Here is a 22790-nt window from a genome sequence, read left to right on the forward strand (position 1 = left end):
TATTGCGCGACTCAACCGTTTCGACTAACGAAACCGATTCGAACCCCCGTGAGTGACCGAGTCCTTGCACAAGACCACGGATACACATGAGGGCGTTTTCGTTATTTTTGAAAAACTACAAGGTTATATACGTCATTTTTTAAACCCAAAATTCTCCATGCACGATCCCCATCGAAAGAAACGAAAAAACAAAAAATATTAAAAAAAAGCAACAAAATCGCCCATTCCCCATTTTAAAATTTTGTTAATAATTTATTCGTGTGTTCGCTTTTTGCCACATAACGGCACACTGCGTCTCCCTGCAATATACTTCTTCTCCCGCACACTCGCAGCGAGAGAGAAGTGCGCGGCTTCCGCACGCCAGACTTCCCCGAACGCAACTACCTCCTTCCTCCTCTTGTTGTTGATCTCCTCCTTCTCTTCCCCTTCGTTTTTTTTTGGTGGAATTGCAGGTTTTATTGGTCATGGAGATGGCTCAGTAGGGTTTTCGATCTCCAACCTTTGGATCGAAAAGCCCTACGGCCATGATTTGCTGATAATGGTGGTTGCGGTCCCCACCACCACCACCACCACCACCACGCGCTTCTTAGGACGCCAGAAGCCCCGCCCCTCCTCTGACGACGCGCAGCGGCCACCTCTCGCACCCTCCGAGCGCGACAATGGCGTCGGCCCCCGGAGGCCCAAGGCTCGCGAGATCAACTCCCGCTACCTCTCCCCCGCGCCGTCCTCCTCCTCCCGGCGGTGCCCCTCGCCGGTCGCCACCGCCCGTCTCGCCTCTCCCTCGCCGGATCCCGTCTCCACGGCGACCCCGAAAAGGTCGCAGTCGGCCGACCGACGCCGCCCCTCTACCCCCTCTCTCGCGTCCACTCCTTCGCCGGCAGTCGATTCCGTGAAGCGGGCGCCGGAGGTCCTCTGGCCGTCGACACGGAGCTTGTCGGTCTCCTTCCAGGGGGAGTCGTTCTCCCTCCCGATCGGCCGCTGCGAGAGGCCGCCTGCGGCTGCCCGCGTCCCTTCTCCCGCCGTGACTGGCTCGCTGCTGAAGAGCGGCCCGACGCCGGGACGGAGGCGGCAGGCGGAGAATTCAAAGCGGGCTGAGAATTCTAGGGTTAGGGTCGAGCAGCAGCAGCACCGGTGGCCGGGCGTTTCGTCGGGGAAGATCATGCTCACGAGGAGCCTCGACTTCACGGAGAGGCTTGGGAGGCATTCGTTAGCTAGGGTTTTGCAGCAATCGGTGGACGAGAGCTCGGTGGTTAGGCGGGCGTCGTTCGACGGCAGGGGAAGCTCCGACGATTCGGGCACCGCGGAGACGTCTGATAACTCCGTACCGTTGGATCTCGCTTCCGATACAGACAGCATCTCTTCGGGCAGCAATTCGGTTGGTCGCGAGCCGAGCGGGACTCTCCGCCCCCGCTGCGCCCCCGCGAGGTTCTTGCAGGAGCAAGTAGGCGGCCGGTTGGCTCATCCGCGCGGCTTGGGCTCGTCTATGTCGGATTTCAATCTGGCGAAGCTTAGGCCCGCTTCTGCGAAGAAATCCTCTGATAGCCCTTCGTCTTCTCCGCGGTCTGTTTCTTCTCCGCTTAGAGGGTCGATCCGCCCCGCTTCTCCAAGCAAGTTGGGGATCTCGTCCTGTCCACCAGCCAGAGGAATGCCGAGTCCCTTGCGGAGTCGAGCATTATCAACTCCAGCATCGTTCTCAACGAGCTCGATTAGCAGTCGTTCCAGTGATTCGGTCTCTTCCATCCTCAGCTTGGCCGATGTTCGGAAGGCGAAGAAGGTTGCGAACCATATCGAGGATGCCCATCTGTTGAGGCTGCTTTACAATAGGCACCTGCAATGGAGGTTTGTGAATGCAAGAGCAGGTGTCGCGCTTGCCACACAGAAGTCGAATGCAGAGGTACGATGCCCCATGGTTTCAGCATTACGAATGTCTGAATGTTTCATGTTACATTGTGTCATACACGCACTTTTTGTCTCTTGGAATCTGGGGTATCACTAGATATGGTAAATTTATGTGTTGGTTTGTTTAAATTAAAAATTTGCCTAAAATCTGGGATCAGGAAATGCTTTTTTGCTATTAGTGGTTCTCTCTCAATCCGGTGTAGTATCCGTGTGTTTTATGTCTTCCTTCTCGTTATTTTTCAGTGAGCATGATACTTATATTGGTTTCTGTAATTCTTGTGCTTGGATCAGAAAATTTTACGTAATGCATGGATAACCACATCTGAATTACGGGATTCTGTAATGTATAGAAGGATAAAGCTACAACAACTGACGCAGCAAGCTAAACTAAGTGCCATACTTCAAGGACAAGTGAGTTTTACAGCTTGTTTGATAATACTAATGATTATCGTTATTGCTCTTTTACGGCTTTATCATCATTGTTTTTATTATTTATTATGGGTTTTGATTTTTGAGTTTCTCTATTCTCTTTCTTTAGATAAGATAAAGGCCATAAATTTCTTTGGAATCAATAGAGCACAAATAACAAATAACTGAATACGGGAGGGATGACTAGGAGTAGTCAGCTTTCTACTAAAGACCGGTAACCAAGGGTGTGTTTATATATTCGAATTTCAATATTCCCCATATAGCCATCTCCAAGCTGTAGGGATGGTAAGCTAGCAGAACGAACCGAACATGAGGTGTTGAAGATTGGCTCCTTTTTTTGGCAGGTTGCACTGGGCTCGAGCTTATGACGGACTTGAACTAAATGAGCAGAGTTTGAGCTGGCTTATTTGGAAAATGGATACTTTGTTTCAAAGCTGGAAGTAATAGGATTTGAACTGTAGACCTATTAATATGAGCTGTTATGAAAAATGACTTTTCTATTAATATGAGCTTACATCCTTAACATCTCACCTCGAGCAGTGGTTGGAATCTGTAGTTATACTCTATGTAAGCTATAACAAGGTTTGCAGTCATGCTTGAGTCCTTGTATGGATAGTCTGACAGGGACCATATGTCTTGGAGCAACCTTCTTTGTCTCTTTTGTTGATTTTGATGATGTTTGTTCTTCATATCTATTTGACATTTTTTTTCATTTCAAAACAAACATTATAAAGCAATATTTTGGATGTTGGTAGGAGCCTGATTTTTTTTAACTCTAGCCAACTTTTGAAATGATGTTTTGCATAAAATCAGTCTCCAGGTCTGCCACTGCATTGTTCATTGATCCGTTGAACCCTGGTTTTGGAGACCCTATTGTGTTTGGTTGTTGGGTGCCAAATGTCTCATAGGAGTCAAGCCCTACCCCATTGTCAATCAATTGGATACCTACATCTGGGTCATTATATATGACTTCAGCCCCCCTATATCCATGGTATCTTTTCACATTAGATGTGAAAATTCATCTTCCTTGATTGTGGTTTTTATCAATGTAAACCCAATTTGCATGACACATCAGTTATCCTAGTTATCTGACAATTGGTGCAAGCAACTCACATTTTTTTTTGAATGCAAATGATTGAGACTATGCTCTGAATTCTATTAATAAAGAATCACAAGATACAATCGATCATCCCAAAGGGGGAGCCAATTCAGCGGATTATCTTTCCAATACAAAGAAAATATAGCCCATGGCCATAAATGGTCTTTTAGAGCAGATGGATCTAATATCAAAGGAAGAAGATAACACTATAGCAACTAGAGAATTCCTTCTGCCCTCCACAGCTTCCTTAATGAGGGCACACCACCTCCCATTATTCGATGCAATAAAAACCTACGTCCCAAGCACAATGCTCTCCGTAAAGAAATGACAACATTCAACTTCTAACTAATTGATGGCTGTTAGTAGGACATCTCATACCGCCTATGAAGAAGATTTTGCTGCATATTGTACACTGCATAAACAACCAGATCATGTTGTCTAAATGATGAAACTGCAAAACTGAACACAACCCGCCCTTCATGCGGCTGCATAGGAGCTTCAATCACAGGTCCACCTAACGAAAATTGTTTGATGACATTAACCAACTCATCAGACCAACAATGATGCTGAAAACTTTTAACGCATGCAGACCAAATGCTTGTCACAAGCCTGTCCTTCAAAACCGACTCCTCCTGGTGAATAATAGCATTATGGAATTTCCAGATTTGCCATAGAATAGTATGAAATATGGAATTCCAACATTCCTGGTGCCATGGCTGTTGGAACTTAATAGGTAGCCACCATTTAAGTTCACTAACTGCATTAGAATGCAGAATCCCTATCTTACCAAATCTGTCACAAACAAATATTCGAATAAATTCAGCAACATGTCTAGTAAAAAATAAATGGCAATGGCTCTCCTACTGCCTTTCCACAAAGATAATACCAAGGTTGCCAGACTAGGAAGCGGAAGCGGAAGCGGGAAGCGAGAAGTGATGCATTTTAAAATGTATAGGAAGCGGGAAGCATAGAATAAAAAAAAAATATATAAAAATTGAATGGGAATCAAAATGAAACACATAAAAATTAAAATAAAAGTGACTAATATTAAATTTCATGAGTTTTTAGTGCAAGAATTATATTTTTAACAAAATCTAAAAATGATGACTACCATTTTAGAGAAAGCACATGAAAGTGAGTGAGAAGAGTTTGAGAAAACACATAAAAAACATGAAAAGTTGAGTAAGAGAATATATAAGAAGAATAGATGAAATGTGTGAAAAGCATAGGAGAAGCGTGAGGGAATCGAGGTTCTCATCAAGTTTCGAAAGCGAGGAGTATCGGGCTTCCAAAGCGAGTTTCCGGGAATCGAGCTTTCCACCTATCTAAGAAGCTTCCGGTAACTCTGTATAATACCTATTAGACCAAGATACACCAAACTTTTGCATCCTGTCTTGAGTTAATAACTTATGGAAACATACCACCGATGATATTCTCCCTAAAATCTTATAGTGTTCCAAATATCTCTACGAGAAATAGAATCAACATAGAACTACCTTTCCACCACATCTGGTCCTTGCCAACAGAAATAGAAAAGGATAGTAAACCTAAAGGTGTGTGAGGGCTGGTCCTATATTACTGTCCAGTTCTATGTAGGATCCAAATTTTGAGCTGTAAACCCAGGGGAGTATGACTTGGAGGGGAGCATGATTTTAACATGGTCTTGTTGAGCCTACTCTTCCTTCTTATGATGAACTTGATGATGAAACAAAAAATTATTAGGATCATTCCCTCATCATCATATACATTATGTATATACTATTGTTATGCAATTATTCTTTATTTGCTTTTTTTATTAGTATAATTTACTTTTTTTTACTTGATTGTTTTATGTTTTCTTAATTCACTTAGCGTAGCCATAATATATTTATGTTGATTTAATTGTGGTGTTATTTTTTATTGATGACGAATAATAATTGTAGATTGTTAATTTGATTTTTTGCATGAATTTATGCATGATGAATTGATAATATGATAATTGTTTTTATTTCATTAATGTTAACTTAACTATTAAAAATTATATATATACCCTCTCCGCACCTCCACACCCAAGTTTTTTTTAAAGTGCCGCATTCGCACCTAGATCTATGTGACATAGGTGTGTGCCTAAGTCACACAGACTCGGCTATAAGGTCAACGCACCCGCGTCGACACGCCCGACACGGGTGCGACTTTGGACACGGTCAACCAAGTGTCGGACTCGGTCAACGCACCGGGGCTGAGTTCATCCACATTTTGGACTCGGTTAACTTTAATTGAGTCTATTTTTAGGGCAAAAGATGTATAAAAACTAAAAAAAAAATCAATCTTTATATATATATAGCCGTGTCCCCTAATGGGCACAACTTTGACCGAGTCTTATTATTGTTATATATATATATTTTTTAAAAATATATATACATAGAAATTGCTCCGCACCCGTGTCGCACCCGTACCCGCACCCATGTGACATAGGTGTGTGCGCACTTGCTTCCTAGAGAAGAGAGAGAGGTTTACTTTCTCCTTTTGTATGAAATCATCAATTCAATAGGCTTTTGGTATTATTTGGAACTTTGGGGCACCATTTATCAGTGGATTTTATTGTATTCTTGATGTTAAATGTTATTCTGTGATTGATGCAGATATCCTTCCTCGAAGAGTGGGCTATGCTGGATAGAGATCATTCCTCCTCTTTATCTGGTGCTACTGAAGCATTGAAGGCTAGCACTCTCCGCCTTCCCATCATTGGTGGTGCAAGGGTTCGTTATTTCTCTGTCTTACAGCTCTCATCCTTCAATTAGTGCTTTACTGGACCGCCTAATACCAAGGCATTGCTTCTACTGCACTGGTTCTTGATAGGCTGATATTCAGAACGTGAAGGAAGCTGTTGGTTCAGCTGTTGACGTCATGCAGACCATGGGATCTTCTATCTGTCATCTGCTTTCCAAGGTGAACTTTTTGTGATTCTCCAGCTTAAAATTCACTTGTGCACAATTATCGGCTAATTCTTTTGAAGGGTGTGTTCATTTTGTTCTTTATTTAATCGGACTTCAAGCTGACCTTGTATAGATGTTTCCTTTTAAAAAATAAAAGATTTGATCTCTACTAAGCGTTTTTATTGAACATGAAAGATACAAAGTGTGCATCACATGAATCATAGACACTTTGTCTTCAATAAGATGAACAATGAAGAATGTGCGGATACCTTGTAGGTGGTACACAATAACATCATGGTTATTTGTTCACTTTTTGTCAATTGCTTGTAGAATGGTTGCTAACTTGCTCTTATGAAGGTAGTGGGTATGGTCAATGGTTATGCACATACCAGAGTTGCTAGTCGGGAAAGCATGAGTGGGAAGCGAGGCACTTCCAAAATTTTAGGAAGCAGGAAGTGCAGGACTTAAAAGTGAACCAGGAATCGTCTTGGAAGCGAGAAGAGAAGTGAACCAGAAGCAACCTAGGAAGTGAACGAGAAGCGATCTAGGAAGCGAGGGGGAAGTGAAAAAGAGAAAAAAAAAAGAAAGAAAAAATAAAAAATAAAAAAGAAGGGGAAGCACGCTTCCATTTAAATATGGCGCTTCCCAGCATGTTTCAAAAGTTCCACGTTTTGCGCTTCTGAAATGCGCGCTTCCCCGGGTCCTATATGGCTTTCGGTAACCTTGGCACATACACACGTACACACTTGTGTGTGTGATTTAAGGCAACATGTTAATGTCTTTAGGATATGCCTTTCATCCAAGATGTTTAAACTTCTCAATGGTCTTTCACAAGGTTGCCAAACTAGGAAGCGGAAGCGAGAAACGATACGGGAAGCGGAAGCGAGCCATTTTAAAATTTATACGAAGCGGGAAGCAAAGTTTCAATTTAAAAGCAAAATATGAATAAAAAATGAAGCAATATGGAATCAAACAAGAAACAAATAAAAACTAAAATAAAATTGATCATTCTTATATTTCATGATTTTTCTGTAAAAGAGTTAAATTTTGGTTAAAATCTAACAATGATGGTTACCAATTTAAAGAAAATACATGGAAAGTGAGTGAAAGCATGAGAGAAAATACATGAAAAGATGAAAAGAAATGTGAGAAAAACATATAGTATGCATAGACCATCTGTATGAGAAGCATAGAAGAAGCGTGGGGGAATCGAGCTTCCCATGAAGTTTCGGAAGCGAGGAGTATCGCGCTTCCGAAGCGAGTTTCCGGGAAGCGAGCTTCCCACCTACCTAAGAAGCTTCCGGTAACTCTGGTCTTTCATCATCTTCTTGATGACTTTAGCTACATAATCAATCTTACATCCTCTTTTCAATGGCTTTAGCTACATAATTCAATCTGTCATTTTGTAATTATCTATTATGGTCCTTGTATGCCTAAACTTTAGGGGAAAATGCCCAAGATAAAACTTTTCATCCTTGAAAGCACTTGTAACCTTTACATCCTTATACTGCTCTTATTCATTAGATGGAAACCAAATTGTGGCTATGAATAATATGGTGAGGATGGTGTTAAAAAGAAAAAGTGTGGGGGGCCAACCAGAGCCGTACCTGTGTTTTATGGGGCCTGAGGCGGAGGGAAAAAATGGGCCCCCTATTAATGGTAGGAGTTGGGGGGCAGCGCCTCCGAATTTCTTTTAAAGAATCAAAATAACAATAAAATTTGCATTCACATTAAATAAATATAATATTCTAAATATTTATATTATATTAAATAAAAATATATAAAATATTTATATAAACTACCTAAACAATACTCATTGGCCTTAAAAATGGGCCCCTAATTTTTTTTTGGGGCCTAGGGGCCCTGAGGCCCAAGCCTCATTGGCCTCTTTACAGGTCCGGCTCTGGGGCCAACAAAAATAGTTAAAATAAAGGTCAAGGACGGAATTCCCATTGTTTACAACATTATTGTGTGATATTTTTCTATGAATGCAATTCATGATAGTTTTTTTTAAGAAAATATTATTAAAATCTGTGTAAAGAGTATAAAAAATTTGGAATAGAAGCCCAGTTCCCACAACTCACCAGGTCCTCTGGTTGGGGGTCCTGAATCACGATGGCCAGGAGATCCCATCATGCTGTTGTTGGTTCATTTGGATTAAAAGGGATTATAGCATGCTTAGAATGTTGGATCTGGGTCATACTATGAAGCAATGTTGTGAAAAGCATTGAGGCATAGCAAGGCACAATAACCACCCATGAAGTGAGGCTTAAAGCATTAGCTTCACATTGAATATTTAAAAATAAATTTTGTTTAAAAAAACAATGCATTACTTGTGCAACAATAATGAATAACAATTAGAGGATATAAAATAAATTACAGAATGAATTTAAGCAATAATTACAATGCAGTAATCTGAATGATCTAACAATTGTATCATTTAACCAAAGAACAAGAGAACAACTAATAGTACTACCTATGTATAGAAACTTATTTTACTACCTATGTATAGAAACCATGGACATCCAAATATGTCATTTTCATGCTAAGGAATTAAACAACGAAAAAGAAACTAAGAAACAAATCAAATATGAATTTCACTAATAATTAAAAATGCTTATAATAGAGCACCAAGATAATGGCTGTCACATAGACTCATCTAAGGGTCTGTCGCACCCGCATCGACGTGACTCAATGCGGGTGCATCGAGACTCCGGTCCCATCGCATTGGGTGTGGTCAACCTACACCAAAGCTTAAAATGTCCAAACTCGGTTAAAGTCCATTTTTGTCCCAAACTTGTGAAGAAAAAGAAAAGAAAAGGTAAAGAGGGGTTAGGGTTGTGCCTTAACCCTGGACTCTCTTCCTCTCTGCTGCTCCGCCTTTCTGCTGCCCACCTCCTTCTTCACTCACCGGTGGCGATGCATCCCTTTGGTAGCGGCATGGTATCTCCTCTCTCTCTCTCTCTCTATATATATATATATATATATATATATATATATTACACCTCCCTTGATGTTTGGGTGGTACGCCTTGTTACGCGTCAACACTTTTCACAACATTGGTTGAATTAGACCTAGGTTTAGACCCAGGTCTCATTCAGTCTGAATCAAACTTGAATCTCAGTTCAGGTCTGATTCAGTCTAAATTGGACTTGAATCTGGGTCCAGATCTGATTCTGACCAATTCAGACATAGGTCAGGGCCCAGATCTGAACCTAAGTCATATATATATATATATATATATATATATATATATATATATATATAGTCACTTATATTGTTCAAGGTATTTTCTCGACGAGGGTATTTCTTGAAGAGAATTTCAGAAGTTGAAAAATCTTGACAAAATCTTAGGAGTTTAAAAATATTGAAAAAAATAAATAATACGAAAAAAGATAAGAAAATAATAGTCTTGCATGATTTTTCTTGCAAAAATATAAAGAAATAAGTTTTAGAAGATTTTAAAGTATAAAAGAAACAAAAAAATAGAAAATGTATGCTTAAAATATTAAAAATAATGTATTTCCCAAAAATATCATGATATTATTGCGATAATATCACAATATTTTAAGTATTGGCTATATTTTGAAAATATCATGATAAATTGCAGATAATATTGGTTTGACTTGATATCATTGATATTATCGCGATATTTTCAAAATATCGGCGATATCAGTGACACTGATATATATATACCCTCTTCGCAATCCCGCTACACCTATGTGACATATGATAATGGCTGATATTTGGTTTGGATCTGGGTAGAACCAAATTCAATTAATTTAATGCAATAAAGTAAAAAAAGCCAGAGAGAGGAAGAGTATGTGCATACAACGTAACATAAGGAGAAGAAAGAAAAGGAAAGAAAAGAAAGGGTCAGAGAAGAAGAAGAAAGGGCAAAGAAGAAGAAGAAAAAGGTCAAATGGGGGCTTTGATGCCCATTTTGGCCACTTATGTGTGAGGCGTGCACCTCAAACTTGAGGTACGCCTCAGGGCAAAAGTGCATCTCGAGGCTTATGAGGCTCATGCCTCACCCTATATTGCACTTTATGAGCAAAGAAGCCTATGCCTCACCTCGAGGCACGTTTTTAACAACACTGCTATGAAGCATGGGTGAAAATAATAATGTAATGCTTAAGAAGAATACCATATGTTTTTGAAAACTAATTTGGTTTCATGTCAAAGACAATAGGGGCTATTTCCTTGTCAACGAAACTTATGGAAAAGTTGAAACATAAAAAACATTTTTAGATATGGTCTCTATTTACATATGGAAAAGTTTAAACATAAAAACCCTCTACCCTCATGTGATGCTTTTAAACAAGCTTGCATTGACTGACTGTAAGTGATAACTTCAGCTGCAACATGCTGCTTGCCAAGAGATTTGATAACAATGTTCATAACCTGCAGTTCAGGAACAACATCATGTTGCACAGTTGCAAATAGGTTCACCCCGGTAAGAATGAAGTGAGCCATAAAATTTTAAATGGCATGTGGAACAAGACAGACTCTAATCCTCTCCCATGTAGCAAACTGAATCTGAAGATGTTCATCAGGTGGAGTTTTCCAAGGCTCTGGTAAATGGCCTTGCTGCATCGAGACAGTGAGTTATCTACATTGATCTTCCCATGTGTGTACTTTGTGGGGTCTGTTTGGAGAATACAGTATGGGTAGGTAAAACACACCCATCACTGTTATCTTTTGGCAAGTGAAAGCCATCATTACTGGGAGCACCAAAATTAGCAAATATAGGCTGTCTATTATTTTCTACAACTTTGCAGATTCTGCGATGGTTGTGGGGTCCTGATGATATGCGACCAACCAGGTGTTTCTTTTTCTTTTTGTTCTTTTTTTCTTCCCTTAAATCTGAATTTAGCTTTAAGGGTATTGTCCCTGTTATGAAAAGAAGGCTTCAAAAGTACAGGGAATGGATTTCGCTATCCACTACCTGACTATTGAACTAGGCAGTCTTTCTCATCCGGTCTTGCTAAAGCTGTAGAAGGAAAGGTTTCACCTCAGATTGGATGCTTTTAGAATGATAAACGTTTATGTATCTTGGTACCTCTTGGAAATCCTATAAATCTTTAGATTGTACATCGATATTTTTGGAGACTTGTCTCTCAGAGTGAGGTACTCAAGACATATAGTCTAATACTAGTCTAGTTGAATGACATTCAATTTCAAGTGCTCTTTGTACTTTTGGGAACATTCTTGTCAAAGTTTTGTGTTCCACACTTCTGGGAGAAAGAAGAAAGAAATTGTAAATGTCCTTTCTTTTCTTAATCACCTTCCTGTTTCTGATGGAAGTCACAGGCACCATCACTTCCAATACAAATTGCACCTTGTGGGTTAGAACTGTTAAATCATCATTATGCCTGAGCACTTGCATGTCATGGCTCTGGATCTTTCCCCTTACAATTGTCTTTTGGAGTGACTAAAAAAATTACTCAAGTTAGCTGATCTAATAGTCAGCTAGGTCCTATAATGGTGTGTGTGTGTGTGTGTGTGTGTGTGCTCACGCATGTGTGCATGCATGTTGCGTTGATTGAATTTGGTTATGCAGAAACCAAAGAAGTTAGACACCCTGCAGAGTGTGTGTACCTGTAGCTAGATTCAAGGTTCTTGTTATTTATGGTTGTCCATTGCAAGATCTCTACTTATTATGGAATTGTAACATTGCCGCCTTAAGAGATCATTTTAATCTCTTGGTGTATTACTATTAGATAATAGTTGCTTTTTTGAATTTCTCTACTTTGTTAACTTGTCTTCCTAGTCTTTTAGTTGTAGACATGTAAGTATGATGGTTTCATGTGGTTAAATGCCTGACGAGCATTCTATTTCAACTTATATGATGTTATGCACTGGATGTTTAATATATTGTTTGTATTCCTTTCCCTTGGTACTCACTTTTCTACATTGGTTGGATCTTTTGACACAATAACGCATTGTCATTGGGAATTAGACCCAAACTAATATATAGTAGCTGGATTGCAACTCTACAATCTGCAGTGCTATATGCTTTTTGATACCAATTCTTTAGCTAATATTAGGGCTGTCAACGGGTCGGATCAGGATCTGGTTGGGGTTGACCCTGATCCGCCCCTACAAGTGATAGCTGGATTCGGGTAGTTGTTGGGTCAGACGGAAGAACCCATATCTGACCAGATAACCTTTTTACATTCTCAAACCAGAACTTGGATGGCTTATCATCGGGTCAGATCAGGTTAGCCTATTCGAATCTACGTTGGATATAGTACAAATATGTTTATTTTTCCACATCGTATGAACGAAAGCTGTTGTGGTGTACTGGTTAGCAGTTGGTGTGGCAAGCGCGAGTAGGTTTGGGTTTTGAGTTACCGCGGTGGCAATTAATCTTTTTATAAGGAAATACATGTACATAATCTGGTCAGATACCTGATTTGCTGTTTCTTTCAACGGATTGGGTACCTGACCCATGCTTTAACAACAGAGCCTGTATCCAAACCTGAACCCAGTCCGGTTTTAAAAAGAACACCCAGACCCGGTAAAATTTAATATGGGTTCTTAGATTTTTGGCCAAACCGGTAACACAGAACTGGACCGGGTCGGGTATCCGAGACAAACCCAACCCATTGACAGCCCTAGCTAATATAGTTGGCCGGTTTTATCCTATTTCTTATGCAGAATGAATGCATCTCAAAATATATCTTTCATCATTTTTTATGAAGGTGCTGCACCTCTGATATGCTTGGCACTTTTTTAACATCAATCTGATCTTTCAGGTGGGAGGGATGAACACTGTGGTTTCTGAATTAGCTGATGTAGCTTCTCAAGAGCAAGTTTTTCTTGATGAATGCAGAGATCTTCTATCAACGGTAGTGGCCTTTCAAGTAAGTGTCTTTCCTTCAAATTCATTCTGCTTTGTTAAGTGAACTCTTATTTATGCCAATTCATTGATTAGGTGAAAGAGTGTAGTCTAAGAACGCATCTATTACAACTAAAACAAGTTCATGAAGCCTCACATAACATGACATGAGAAATTTTTGGGTCGATTCACGGAACGCTAACATCAATCTAAAGTTTCTTTTGATCCGAGGGAAGCAAAGGTTGAAATAAGGGGAGGTTTAGTCAATTTTTTTTGAGTAATTTATGCTGGTGTTTGGATTTGGTGTTTTCAGTTGTTCACCCTGCCTCCCTTGAAGGTTCTAACTCACGACCGTCCTCGGAGTCGTGTATTTTTTAGTCTATTTTTTTCCTTTTGGTGTATACACTTTCTCTGTAACAAAATTTGATGTAAATATGATAATTCCTCGTCTGTTTCTCGAGTTATAGTTTCCAGCAAGTCATGGTCCCATTTACAATTCAGCAGTTTAATCATGGTTAAGATAAAGCATTTCTCATATACAGTGCTATAAGAACTAGTAGCTCGACTGCAAAGCATGATCTAAATGACTGTTTGATATGCAATCAGATAATCACATCTTCATGAGTTGAATTCAAGGCAATCTGATTATGTGAAAACATAATGTTTACATTTAAATTATTTTTTTACATCAACCTAAAGTTTCTTGCATCAGTTAATGTTCTCTACTCCACATTTAAATTATTCTTTTACTATTTACATGATAAAACGATTAGTCACAAAACAATATTATATTTTTCATTGTGATATTTTCAAGCTAATACAATACAAAAAATGTGGCGATTTCAAAATATTACACTTTGATCAGATTTTAACGTGATAATAAAACAGTTTCCTGCTATTTTATGTTTTATATTATATATATGTTGATAATTTTCCGAGAAGGCTTTCTCTGTTTGAACTTTTTGTGAGAACACACATTCACAAGCTATTGTGATTTCATGTCACTGCAGTAGAATGTGAGTAAAATTCGTGGTAATAGCATAATGTCCTCTCTCTCGATTGAGATTGAGATTTTGTATTACCCACTTGTTCATCGTCTTTCCTACTGCGATTAATGGGTTTTGGATATGGTAGAACAGAATAAAATAGGTTTGCAAATTGAGCATTCAACCCAAGATTCTAGAATTAACTTAAACACAAATTTTCGGATCTAGTGCAACCTAAGTAATAAAAGAATTGCATGCTTATGTGCAAAAAAGCTTTCATTCCGTGAACCGGGGACTCAACATTGTGGGCATGAAATCAGCATGAGAATAGCATAGTACCAACAGCAAGATGAAAACCTCTCCCTCCTAAGTTCTTCACACGTCTGGCTAATTGGGTTGTCTTAATGCATTCAAGTTGAAGGATGTCAAGAGTTTGATATTTGAGTTGTGCATTCTTTGCCGCAATACTGAAACCAACAAGAAACTATTCTTGGTGGGTAGATTACACATGAAATTTTACATTGCAGACACCGAAACATGACCATGATCAACGTGCTCTCGCCCTGTAATCAGACGTCATAACCAACATAGTGGTTTCTTTCTCTCTGTGATAAAAAGAAAGAAAAAAAAATGCATCACTTTTATCTAATTCCCCATTTCCAATCCTCACCTGTTGGTGCCAGCCGACAAGATGCATAAAGCTAGCCACACAGATCTTGAACGCAGCTTTTCAGCCTCCCAGAAAACAACAATTGGGTGACAATTCCTCGTCTATTCAAGGTGTTGAATACTCCTAAAGGTCATTTCTTCTGACGTAAAAATCTTGCTTGGACTTCTTAATGCATTTTTCCTACTTGCTTGCACCCTTCACATTAGCGGAGAAATGCCAATCAAATCATTTGGCCGGTGTTTCTCATCCCATCCTTTCCAGACAAACATTGAAAAGTTGCTGACCTGCCCACCACAGCCACTCAAACTGCAACACATGTTCCCCTTTGCACCCTGCAATTTTTTGTTAACGACACTTTTTACAAAAAAAGTTTTTTAATTTTTGAATAATTACTTTCCTGTTTGAAGTTTTTTGTGTGTGTAACGATCACTATATAAATCAGTGATTTTTGAAAGAAAATAGCCGTTATGTTTAATATCGTAAAAAACTAGTTCTGTATAAAGATTTTTATCAGGTAGTATTTTGTCCAAATAAATACTGAACTGTTTAAGAAATTTTGTAAAAGACCGTTAAAAAACCATATGGGCAGTGTGATGGAGGTGCTTTATGCATGTTCAGAACTCATACTCTTTTTTTTTTTTAATTATACGGAAAAACCTGGTCACACTGTTTTGTTATGACAAGGATCCCTCGCGAGAACCAGGTCACTTAATAAGCCTGCCCCCTGTAAGGTAAACCCTCAGTGGGGTCACCGACACTCAAGCCCTTATAGAGCCCATCAGTTAGGCTTTGTTTGGGAGCTAATGTTGGAGAGGAGAGGAGTGAAGAAAAAAATAAGAGATGAGGCTGGAGTTGTCAATTTGTTTGTGAGGATGTAGTTGAAAATGACCTCTCTCTCTCTCTCTCTCTCATAGGCCACCGCCCACTTCATGTGAAGGGTTCTAGCCATCGCCGTTGGAGGCAGCCTCTGGTGCACCATGCATGCAGCTGCCGCTGCACGCACAAGACCATCTCTCTCTCTCTCTCTCTCTCTCTCTCTCTCGACATTCTATACTTTAGGCCTCCATCGTCGGTCCATTTGCCATCCAACGGCACTATCAGCAGTGCTGGTGTGCATGCTCCTGCCTTGAGGTCCTGTCTCTCTCTCCACTAAAGCTTTGTTGGATTCCGACCAGCCATCCACAACGACCTCTTTGTCACACGCACCTGGCCCTGGTGGCTGGTTCTCCTTCTTTTCAATTTTTTCTTTTTCAAAATGTTCGATAGGGTCTTGACTTTAAGGGTTTTGATTTTAGGGGTTTTACTTTTTTTTTTCTCAATTAGCATAATGTGGTTTTAGGTTTAAGTTTTTTATTTAGTTATTTTTAGAAAAAAATGAATGTTTAATTAGGATTTTATGGTTTTTGTGTATGTGTTTAATTAGCATTAGGCATGAATAATGAATGTTTGGTTTTTGGTTAGAATATTAGAGGTTTTAAGGTTTTTGATATGCTATTTTCTTTTTAATTATCATTAAGTGTGATTCCATTAATAAATGCTTGATTTTAGTTATCAAGCACCTAAATCTTTTAATTTTGTTAGAATTTATGTCTTTTATTTTGGTTTTTCAAATATTTAATTAGGGGTTTTGTTTTTTTCCAATTAGCATATCTATAATGTGATGTTTGTTAGGATATAAGCTTTTTATTTGGTTTTTTAGAATGACATAAATGTTTATGTTTATGGTTTTAAGGTGTGTGTGTGTTTAATTACCATTAGGTGTGAATCCATGAATTTTGTGTGATTTGATTTTAGATAGAATATTAAGAGTTTTTATTAATTAATCATAAATACATAATTTATAATGCTTTTAGGGTTTTGTTTTTTTTAAATGGCATAAATGTTTAGTTATGGTTTAAGGGTTTTTTTATGCTTTTCTTTTTCAATTATCATTACATATGAATATATGAATATTTCAAGATGTGATCATGGTTAGAATATTAGTGTTTTTTTATCACTTAGCATAAATTCATCATTTATGTTCTTTGTAGTAATTAAGGTTTTGATTTTTTTAGAATGATATAAATGTTTAGTATATAGTTTTAAGGTTTTTGGTGTTTTTTTTAATTACAGGTAGACATGAATCCATAAATATAGTGTGATTTGATGTCTGTTAGAATATTTGAGTTTTTTTTTTATCAACTAGCATAAATAAATAATTTATGATGTTTGTAAAAAACAAGGTTTTGATTTCTTTTTTTGAAACATATTGTTAGTAATTTGTTTTCTTTTTACTTTGTATTTGTGCTCACTCTAGTTTACAATCTTGGCTCCACCTTTGAGTGTAAGTTTGAGTGGGTTGTGGTGATACAACATATCTTATTTTTATTATATGGTAGAGTCTCATAAAGATGAGGTCTTCAAGACATATACATACTCATGGTACCAGCATGAAGAAATCACTTGAGGATTTGACATAGATCGTGGAGCATGCAACACATACGAGTGCAGTAGACCCAACATTTTCTCTCTACCGGTTAGGCAATTTGATATATAGGAGATACATAGTTCTGTTGAGAGACAATAGTTAATAACCATGCTCGTTAGTAGCCTTCAAAATAGAATTTACTATGTGAACTTTGGTCTTAGACAATCAACATATCATATATTGGAATTGTATATTTATGTACTAAGTGACCTAAACTTTTTTGATGCGACTTCTAGTATGTCTTTTGATATGGTCTCAATTAGTATATTAGTAAATATATATTGAGTGAAAGTCATGATTTATCAACAAATTTTTTTAAATCGTGTGTTTTCAGATATGTTTATAATTAATGTTGTTAAATTTTGTTTTGGTATCTTTAAAAACTCTACAAATTTTAAAGTTATTTTTTAATTAAAAATATTACCTAATAAGAGATGACCATTATCAATTAAGAAAGTATGGTTGAAGGTTGACATCAATTGTGACTCATTTTCTTAATGGGAGATTGGAGTTGTACTCTATAAGTAGAGGGTCTCACCTTAGGAAGGAGTAATAGAGAAATCCTTCTAGGTAGCCTTGTGTCATATAACTAAAAAGCAAGCCCAATTTTGTGAATACAAGCTTGAGCTCAATTCTCTTTTGATGGTGGTTCAAATTAAAGTAAGTTGATCTAGCTTTTTTTTCATTCTTTTTCAATAAACATAAATTTGAAAGTTTTGGTTGGTGAAATATACACTTTCTCTTTATCTCTTTATTGACGTTATTGTTGATTTGTATATATTATTTATTCAAATTCATACTTAGATCATGTATATATATTCACTCTCTTGACATAATCAGCTTGCAGAAACTATAACTTCACAACCGTATATTGGAATTTAGTAATTTTTGATGCATTTAAATAAGCCTGATTTTATCTAAAATCATATTAATGATTGTTGATTCTAATTATATTTTATTTTAAATTTTTACTATAAATTATATTTAAAATTTAATGCATTTATATATGCTTAGATATTTTAATTAATTATTTATAATCTTATATACTAATTTAGAACATTGATTTGGTCATAGAGATTTTATTTGCATAACATGTCATATAAATCATGTATAATAGTGTATACCTTTTCTCATTATTATAATTATTTCAAATAAATAAAAATAAAAAGAAGATGTAATTGTTTATTATAAAACAAAGTAATAAAATTCTATACTTAATTGAATCATATATTGGTATGTCATAATCCATTGATAATATTCTTTATAGTATTTGAATTTTATGAAGTTTATTGGTTATTTTTAGTACCTAACCTACCATATTTTTCTACATCTCTCTCTCTATCTACATGTGTGTGCATGTGGGTGACCACTAGATAAAGAGATACTAGATTGTAAATCAATATTTTTCATGAGTGTTTTTCTTATATCGACCGTATAGATAAATCTAAATATTTAGTTTTAAAGAGACCAGATCTTCAATAATCCAATTGTGATGCATAAGCATGATTTTTAAAGCATAAAAATCGATGTGATGTTTTTTTTTTTTAAATATTTAAGCATAAAAATCATCTTTTTTTTTGTCAAGAACCGTGATTCAATAGTCAATTCCTAAGAAATAAACCATTTTAAATACATCTGCATGGTTGGATTTGCAAAAATAGTATAAAAAGTGCCTAGTTCACACTCATTTCTCAAATTCTAGTGGCTATATATAGAGAAATGAAAACCTAAAAAATGGACATGATGCTAAATGAAACATGCTATTGAATTTTTGGTGTTTTTTCCAAATTCTAACTAGGGGGTTGGGCATTAGGCTGGCTTGGCCCAAGCCTATTTAAAGCTTGGCCCATCAGATTTTAAGTGTGGCCCGGCCCATTTACTAACGAGCCAGGTTTTGGCCTGTTTCTTAATGGGCTCAGGTTTGAAGTATAGTACATGGCCCGGCCAATGTTTAGTGGGTCAGTCCAGCATGACCCAAACCCATTTGTAGGTTATTTTTGAATGAAGTTTATAAATTAATTCTTAGAATACCAAGAAAATGAATTAAATAAGAAACATAAAATTCAATATTACACATTCTAATAATCTTCAAACTATTCAAATCAAAAGTTCATAGCAAAATATTTTGTCCACGACATAACATTTGAACTAGTAAATTGACATCAATATTTCAAAACAACATAAAGCACGATCTTGAATTCTATTCATCCTATGCAAACACAACATGGTTTCTTCAATCCATCCACTGATATGGTTTAACTCATTATTCAGCATAACTTAAATAAAACAAAGCAAAAATATTTAAAAATGATTACAGTTATTCTAATTAGAATTACAAACCATAACAAATTTACCATCTTTCACTAAAAGTCTGAATCAGTATCATCATCTAATTCTTTTGGTGCATCCATAACCAAACAAAAACAATAAACAAATAAATTAGTTCTTATATAAAATTAACAAAACACAATGTCTAAATGATTCAATTACCAAAAAATGAAAATTACCTTGCATAAAAAATGATTTACTGTGTAAACTATAAGGTTTAATAATGTATGAAACTATAAGGCCTGGAAAACCGTGTTGAATCCTAGCAAGGTGGTCACCAGGTTAGCCAATATTTGCTTGTGCTCAACTATGCTTGCAGCCATTTCTACTTAGTCCATCGGCTGTTGCTCTGGCCTGTTGGTTACCTGATGATGGAGGAGTTGCGGTTTTCACGATGAAGGTGATAAAGAGATGAAAAAAAATGCTAAAAAAACTAATTTTTAAATAAACCTGCAATCTCATAAAATTATCTTTATATTTTTCATAAAATTAGTTTAACTAATTAGGTAAATACTAATAATTAACAACTTTTCATGTACCCAACTAATGAATTTTCTAGTCTTCATAGAACTAATGTAACTAATTAAGTAAATAACAATAGTTATCAAGTTACCATGCAACTAGCATTTTTTTATTTTTTTATTACTAAAAAATTAATTAAATAGCTTAGGCCCATTGGGCCGGCCCGGTAGCTCGTGGGCCGACTTGAGCCCGCCCCTTGTATATAAAGGGCCAGATTTCGGTTCAGTAGCTAATGGGTCAGGGCCTAAAAACTTGATCCAAACCCGGCCCATGGCGGGCTGGGTTCGCTTGGCCCATTGGGCCACCCGGCTTGTTACCCATCCCTAATTCTAACCCGATCCATATGCTTGTTTTTATAGGAATCATTTCTTGGAGCATTGATGCATGGATAGGTTTATATATATATATATATATATATATATATATATATATATATATATATATATATATATATATATATATATATATATATATATATATATATATATATATGAGTTAATATTTGGTGCCATTGAAGGTACCAAATTGTATGAAACTATTGAGCTAAAAATAATAGGTTTAAGCCTTATCAACTCAATCTGACTACATAGATGTGTTCAGGAAGGTTTGTCTGCTAAGGATTAAGCCTTACATCATGTTATTTCGATCCAAAAATATGATTTTTGAGTCATAAAATTTTAGTGCATTGTAGACTGTTCATTTTTAATTCCTTAAAAAACCTAATTATGTGTCACAATCATATGATTCAAAACTCATTTTCCACTAAACAAACATTGTAGATCACATCCATAAGATTTAATTTACAAAAAAAACAAAACATAATTTTCAGCTTGATAGTTTCATACAATTTGGTGCCTTCAAAGGTACTAAATATTATATATATATATATATATATATATATATATATATATATAGTAATGGTGAAAGCCTTGCAAAACTTCCAATGGGCGGATGCAGAATTGTGTGGCGCACCTCCACCCAAAAGGCCTTTAGAGGTAGTCATGATCACTGCTAAAAGCCCTTTTTGCACAAAAAATAGCATGTCATTGATTGTGTGCAATCAATGGCTTGTGCTTGCACACACACACACACACACACATATATATATATATGAGAATGAAAACCTCCGCAATGGAAACCCTCTCAAACCTTACCAATGAAAATTTTTTGGTGTTTTTTTTTTTCAAAATTCTAAGCATACAGATGCGTTCAGCATGATTGATTTACTATAAATTGATATCATAAATTTTAGATATAAAAAATGGTATTTGGAGTCTAAAAAATTTATGAAAATTGTAAGTTGTTGATTTTGAAACTTATAAAAACCTATTCATACATCGGAATCAAATGCTCCAAGAACTGATAACTACAAAAACAAGCACATAGATCACATCTATATGGTCGGAATTTTGAAAAAGATTACAAAAATCCAATAAAATGTCCCTTCGGGAGGGTTTTTCATTGAAAAGGTTTTTATTTCCCTATATACATATAGAATCGAGAGTAACACCGAACGCCCCTGGCATCGAATGCGGCCAGGGGCGTCCGTGTGTTCTTTCTTTTCAAGCTTTTGGACTTTTAGCGACGGTCTTGGACCACTAAAGATCTGGGCAGAACCCATGCCTTTAGTGGCGGACCAAGACCGCCTCTAAAAGTGTCTTCAGCAGAAAAAAAGTGTCATTGATTGTCGAACGATCAATGGTGAGCATTCATTCGGTGTATCATGGAACACTTTGTGTGTTCGGTGATACACCCTACTCTCTCTCTCTCTCTCTCTCTCTATATATATATATATACATATATATATATATATATATATATATATATATATATATATATATATATATATATATATATATATATATATATATATATATATATATATATATATATGAGAAATATTGGCTGCTAATGATGGTAAACAACTAATGAGTAGAAATTACTCTTTTCTTCAAAAAAATTCAAATTTAAATTTTTTAGATCAAATGATTTGTTTAGTAGAAAACTTGTTTTGAATCATGTGATTATGGCACATAATTAGGTTTTTAAAGGGTTAAAAAATCAACAGTCCACAATGTAAAAAAAATTCATAACTCAAAGAATCTTATTTTAACATAAAAAATGCAAGATCCAAAGCTAGATCTTTAGCAAACAATCCATGCTAAACACATCTCCCTGGTTAGATTCAGTTGATACAATTTGCTCATATGATTTCTAGTTCATTAGACCCTACCTTCGTTAGTATCAAATATTTTCTCTCTCTCTCTCTCTCTCTCTCACACACACACACACACACACACATATATATATATATAAGAAAATAAAAGCCTATCCAATAGAAAACCTCTCAAACCTACTCAATAAGAAATATTTATCAGATTTTTTATGTTTTTTCGAAAGTCTGACCTTACAGATGTGTGAAAATTTATGAAATTGTAGGCCGTTGATTTTTGAAACCTTATAAAACATATCCATGCATCGAAATCAAATACAAGATCTGATTCCTATAAAAACAAGCGCATAGATCACATCTGTAAGGTCAAATTTTTGAGAAAACAGCAAAAATTCAATAAATATTTCCTATTAGGTTTGTTTAGGAGGTTTTCTATTGGCTAGTTTTTTGTTCTCCAT

The 22790-nt window shown here is 36.5% G+C and overlaps 1 protein-coding gene across 1 annotated transcript; it reads left to right on the forward strand.

The window, feature by feature from the left end:
- The first annotated feature begins 331 nt into the window (after positions 1 to 331).
- Positions 332 to 13586, forward strand: LOC149835532 (QWRF motif-containing protein 2-like). The gene is made up of 6 exons (XM_090010562.1): positions 332 to 1894; positions 2191 to 2310; positions 6049 to 6165; positions 6266 to 6355; positions 13104 to 13211; positions 13283 to 13586. Exons 1-6 carry the CDS (start codon positions 539 to 541, stop codon positions 13355 to 13357), a joined length of 1866 nt encoding a protein of 621 aa, XP_089866688.1. The 5' UTR covers positions 332 to 538; the 3' UTR covers positions 13358 to 13586.
- Positions 13587 to 22790: the final 9204 nt, after the last annotated feature.

Source organism: Nuphar pumila, chromosome 6 (genome assembly GCF_984573655.1).
Source record: "Nuphar pumila chromosome 6, dmNupPumi1.hap1.1, whole genome shotgun sequence".
Lineage (NCBI taxonomy): Eukaryota > Viridiplantae > Streptophyta > Magnoliopsida > Nymphaeales > Nymphaeaceae > Nuphar > Nuphar pumila.